This window comes from Castanea sativa, chromosome 6 (genome assembly GCF_040712315.1).
Source record: "Castanea sativa cultivar Marrone di Chiusa Pesio chromosome 6, ASM4071231v1".
NCBI classification, from domain to species: Eukaryota; Viridiplantae; Streptophyta; class Magnoliopsida; order Fagales; family Fagaceae; genus Castanea; species Castanea sativa.
In genome coordinates this window covers 57,573,642-57,579,691 of record NC_134018.1, presented here as the reverse complement: position 1 = coordinate 57,579,691, position 6,050 = coordinate 57,573,642, and the positions used below count along the sequence as shown (strand labels likewise).

The 6,050-nt window shown below is 35.8% G+C and overlaps 1 protein-coding gene across 1 annotated transcript; it reads left to right on the top strand.

The window, feature by feature from the left end:
- Positions 1–445: 445 nt before the first annotated feature.
- LOC142640562 (uncharacterized) lies at positions 446–3,581 on the top strand. The gene has a single exon (XM_075814711.1). It carries the CDS (start codon positions 1,460–1,462, stop codon positions 2,411–2,413), a length of 954 nt encoding a protein of 317 aa, XP_075670826.1. The 5' UTR covers positions 446–1,459; the 3' UTR covers positions 2,414–3,581.
- The last annotated feature ends 2,469 nt before the right edge of the window (positions 3,582–6,050 follow it).

Below are 6,050 nucleotides of genomic sequence, written 5' to 3'. Positions count from 1 at the left end.
ACTAGAAATTATTTTCAAGTTGACTGTAAAATAGAGACACTTATAGGAAATTTGGTTTATGCTTTCATTTTTGATAAACCGATTTCCTCATCGCTCAAAACTTATTAGCCAAACCTCTACCCCTACCCCCATTGTCTGCCACCCAACCATCATCACCCACAAACATTCCTAGTTTTTGGTGGCCGACCACCACTACCCGTCCCTAATCACAATTTTTTATTCTCAAATTTTTTTTATTATATATGTTCTTAGAAGATGAGAAAATGTGAAAAAGTGGTAGAAAATATATTTTCTATACCATTTTTAAGAACACAATCAAACACTAAAAAAAAAAAATTTCGTGAGTACTTTGCACGCAAAATATTTTGCATCCAACCCAACACAACCTTAACCAAGTTAAAGTTGTAATACAAAAGTTGTACTTATAAACTTTCATGGAGGAATATAGGTAAAATGCTTTTGAACTTATCAAAAACAGGTCAACCTGCATTGAATTGACTTCAAGTGACACGGGTTTACCGGATTTTTAAAGGAGAAGATTACTATTTTTTGGTCTGTGTTTGTTTCAACAAATGAGTCTCTGATGGGCACAAACTCTTACCTAACTTTTCAATCTTTCTCTTTCAGTAATCTAACTCCCACTGGTTCAGCTACAAGGGCATTTTCTTTTCAAATCATGGAAGACTAAAGCACCAATGGGGAGTAGTCTTATATTTTTTGGTCATACCCAAAGCAGTCTAAAAGTACGATCTTTGGAGAAGAAGCATCTCACTACCCAGCATGAGTCCATACCTGTAAAAGTCGGTAGAGTATCCTGACATATTTAACTCATTTTCCTGTACAACAAGGCTCTTTTGTGAGACTTTCTGCCTCTGCATTGTCAGCATCAAAACCATACAAACTAGTCTCAGTAATACATGATACATCAGTTTGCTAATCCATCATCAACTAGAACCAGTTGCAATCACCTACCAAACAGCATCGCTTTGAAATCAAGTAGCCTCACCCTCCATGCCCTGACTCATTTGCATTGCACCTACCAACATGGATATTGCTTCATAATAACAATTCAACATGCTTCTTATTATTCCATTGCAAAAAATGCAATTATACATGTCTTTAAAGCATATAATAAATAAAATCAAACAAGCAAATTTAAATGTGTAGGAGAAGACATATTGACGTATCAATTGAAGACCATCATACCACCAATCACAAAACAAGACTTCAAAATAATTTTTTCCTCCCAAAAAGAAAAAAACATCATTTTATTTTGGACAAGAAAATAATAGTATAATCAGTTCAGCTCTCTTTGTCCAATTCACCTTCAAATGAAACATCTCAACTAACAAAAACCATTGTTTTCTATTTGTTAGATCAAATACCAAATACCATCATAGACTCCTTAAAAACATACCAATGAAAGGTCCAAAAAGAAGAAATCATTAGCCAACACAAAATGAATAGCCAATTCCTGCATCCAGAATATTCAGCATTCCAACTTGAACGGGCCACGGAAGATGTCCGTGTAACATTCTTCAAATGTGTGAGATGGCAGCTAGAAGAAACATTGGATGCAATTGACTGCCCTTATCACTATTTCTGTGATAGCACTTATCCTGGCAATTATCCACCTGCTGTGGACATACTGGTATTTCTCTTTACTGCAGCTTCATACTTGACAACCCTCATCTTTATGGTAACAGATATATCAAGAAGAGGGCAAACCTGCCTTAGTCGTTCAAAGAGGTACTTATTACCATCTGGTCCAATTTCTCTCCCAGTAATCCTCTTGACACTGGCAAAAGGCCACCGAATCAACACCATATTTCCTCTCTCCAGCATTGGTCCTGCAATCCTCCTACTGGTTCATGTTTCTGCCCTGACCTTTGATCATGAGGCTAATAGAGACATCAAATATGCTTTTTTTGAGGCATCAACAATTTCTGGACTTTTACATGCAAGCCTATATCTGGATGCTATTATCTTACCTTATTATACAGGTTTTGATGCTCTAGTGTTGTCAAACTTTTCAGGTGAGTGTGCATCTTGCGTATGCAGGAAAGAGGTTTTGACTGTGGGAGGGATCTTAGTGTCATACAAGGGGTGGTCAATAACCACATTTTCAGTTGTGGGTGCTCTCTGCTTAAGGATTATCTGCAGATTGTCTGGAGAGAAAACAGGAGCTACCGCACTTATTAGGCCGTGGCTGGAAAGCGTAGCGTGGATCTTGATATCAATGGACTGTGTTTATCTAGCAACAAACTCCCCACCAGGAAGGACAATGTTGAGAGTTGCTGCTTTTGGAGGTGTATTTGTTTTGATTTGTCTTCATGTACTCAAAAGTGCATGCACTCTGATAACAAAGTGGCATTGTGCGGAAAAAACTAGTCAAATATCATTTGGAGGATAGAAAAGTATAATAATCAGAAGAGAAAAATTTACAGGAATGAGAGGAAACAACAATGTAAATGTGTAAATAGTCTTTTTCTCCCCCTTTTTTCTGATCTATGAAATACACAATTTGCCAAAATGATCCTAAGAATGGATCATACATCAGAACATATAAAACCTATAAATCAAAATGTTCCAACATATTAAGGGAGATGATTGGGATAACTTCCAAAATCATCAAAGTACCAAAGCCTATTCACCAAAAAATGCTTCTAACCCACAACAAGGGAACTTGAAAGCAATACCCCAATGCAAGTCACAAGAAAAACCTCCTTCGGCTCGTGTCCATTCCCGACTAAAATTCAAATGGGAGAACAAAGCAAATTAAGTGTGAAAGAGATAAAGGGTATTTTTCTTTAACAAAAAGTAAGACATTTTGAACCCACTCATACTCCATGCCTTCAGTATCAAATGTTCCAAGCTGCAGACTGATCAGCCTTCAGTGTGAAACAAGGGCCACATTCTTGCATGTTTACATACATAACTCACTATAGGAATTAGTCATTGGAATGATTTAATGAAATTCTATAGTAATCTGATACAAAGGGGCCATAGCAGTGTTACCACCGTTTCAATTTCACTTTAGCAAACCATGTTGTGCAATCATAACATTTCAAACTCTGAAGCTACCCCATGATCACTTTATGGCTCACACAATCCAAGCATCATATGATTACGTTATAGCTTCATTAATTCTTTTTTAGAAGTACACTAGAACTGTACAAAATGAAAATGGCTGGAAATATTTTTATTCAAAACGAAATATTTACATCTCATAAGTCTCATGATCTAGTTTTAAAATAAAAAAAGAGAGACAAACACATGATTATCATAATCAGACAGTTAAGGTCTCATCTGGGTCTTCAAAGTTGGGGTCCTTGACATCAAAAACTCCTCCAGATTCGAACCCAATCTCAGGCTGAGAGTAGCCATCACCAACCCAGGTGAACTTGCCTCCGTGACCTCTCTTCTTCGGCGATCCACTCATGCCCGTCCCTGATTTCCTATCTTTTCTCTCCTCCGATTTTCCATTGGGCTTGTAGCTCTTCCCTGTCTTCTTCATTCTCTCTCTCTCTCTCTCTCACTGACTCGCTCGCTCGGTGACTGATGGTTTGGACTGGATGTTTGGAATTGTGGTTTCGTTGGTTTTATTATATAGGGCGCTGTTGTGTTGAGAGATTCGTTTTCCTGTGATTACGGGGAGCGTGTAAGAATGTGATTGGAAGATTGGCAATGCGGATAAGAATGCCCATGTCTAAAATCTTATTTTAGATGGGACAGCACACGGTATCCAGTGTGCGAGGCCATGTGAATCGTCCATTCTCTTGAATTATTATTTATAGCATATCCTTGACGTGATCAAGTTGACGTGATCAAGGTCAGTGGTTACTAAGAGTCTGTTTGGATGTAGTCGAAATTGAAAATCGAAAATTAGAAAAACTGTAGTAAAATAATTTTTAATGGGTAAAAAATACTATTCACGCTTAAAAGTACTGTTCACGCTTAAAATCACTGTTCATTAGTCTAAAATCACTGTTTATGGCCAACGAACATTGAACATTGAACAAAGCGCGTCCCAAAGAAGAAGAAAAAAAAAAAAAAGAGAAAGGGGCTGAAACGCAAACGCTGGACGTTTCAGCCCCTCCCAAACGCATTCTAACTTACTAACAAATATCTGTTCAGCTAGGGTTTGTTTAGAAACTATTTATTGATGAAAATTAAAAATTGAAAACTGAAAACTGAAAATTCTATAGCAAAATAATTTTTAAATATGTGAATAGTATCGTGGGATCTAATTTTAAAGTTGTTTATACTGAATTTTGTATTTGCGAGCCTCTTAAACAATGCACAGGAGCCACAGAAAAAACGTAAACGCGTTGCTAAATGCAAACGCTTAGCGTGTGTTTGGATTGGGAGGCTGCGTCCAGCGTCCTGTGTCCAGCGTCCAGCCTTCAGTTTTTTTTTTTTTTTTTTCCTTCCCAGCCGCAGTTGTTGACCAAGTCTTCAGTGAACAGTGCATTCGTGCACTGTTCACGGACCCACAAATTTTACTTTTCAGCCACTTTTTCATTAAAAATGGGTCCCGCGGTACTATTCACACATTTTAAAATTATTTTGCTACAGTATTTTCAGTTTTTAGTTTTCAGCAATAAGTTCTATCCAAACAGACCCTTAGTGTGAGTTTGGGAAGCGTGTTTTGCTTCTCAAATTGTTCACGGGACCCATAAGTACTGAAAAATGCAAATCTAATTTTAAAACTGGGTCCCACAGCACTATTTATGCCTTTAAAATTTTCAATTTTCAGTAATAAATGGTATCCAAACAGACCTAGAGTGAGCGGCAAGGTTAGTTTTAACGGAGTTTTAAACGAGCCAAGTTTTGCTAAAAATTCAATCCAAGGTGATACTAACATTGCCTCTCCCATTTGAGATATGTTAAGCATAAATTAAAGATTGATATTTCCGTTGGTATATTACCATTATCAAGGTTAGTTCGCAAACACACGCAGTTTAAAAGATCTAGAGAAATTTGATATATCCAATAAGTGTTACAATTAATATAGATACCTTTCATTAAGAAACAATGTTGTAGTGAGGAGAAAAATAATTGAATGAAAAGATCACAGATTAAGTTTAAAAGGAATTCTATCGAACGTATGGCATGCAACACCGGATGAACATATATAGAATATTGCAAACTTTTTTGTTACTCTAAATTAGAAGGTGAATAGATTTGAAAAAAATAAGTCTCATAATAATACCATATAGTGATTCAAAATAATAATAATAATACCATATAGACACCAAGAAATTGAACATATCAAACAATATGACTTTTTTTTTCTTTTTGAGGATAAAGAATATGACTTTAGTTAATCGTTTTCTTTCCTCAACAAATGGCCATTATAATTGGGCAATAAGCCAAGAAAAGAGAATGATAATTTGATTGAGGCAGACTACAGTGGAAGGGTTTTCAAGCTCCAACTCCTGGTGGAGTGAGCTAGTCCATTGTTTCTTTTGTGTTTTTTTGTTAATCAAATTGTCATAACAAAATGTTTCTCAAAAAAAAAAAAATTGTCATAACAAAATCTTCTGAAGAAATTAAAGATTCGTGCATTCATATCAAAGTAAAGCATGAACTAAGAGAACAAAAAGTATATCAATCAAGCAATGTTATCGGTGCCCTTTATTAGGTTCATAATAGACTTACATCTTCATTAATGTTAATCAGAGCTAAAGCCTTGAGGACTCGACTTTTTTTTACTCAGTATATAAAAAGGTGGGTGAAGTGCCTTAAACTGAAGGGGGAGATGAAGAGTTGATAGAGAGACCGAAAGTTAGATCTATCTTTTCATTTTTGAATATGATCAATAGCTAGAATTTGAAAAAGCTAAAACTGCTTATATTTACAAATTATCATTTCTTGCAAATTTACGATTCTCACCATTAAATCCTACATTTTTTTTTAGTTTTTTTGGTATTTATAACGATCACTCTTTTTATTTTCCTCAATGTGAATTATGACTTGTACAAAGTAAATGGGTATTTTCATGGTCATTGTACTACCAGAGAGTGTTGAAGGGGAATTAATTGTCT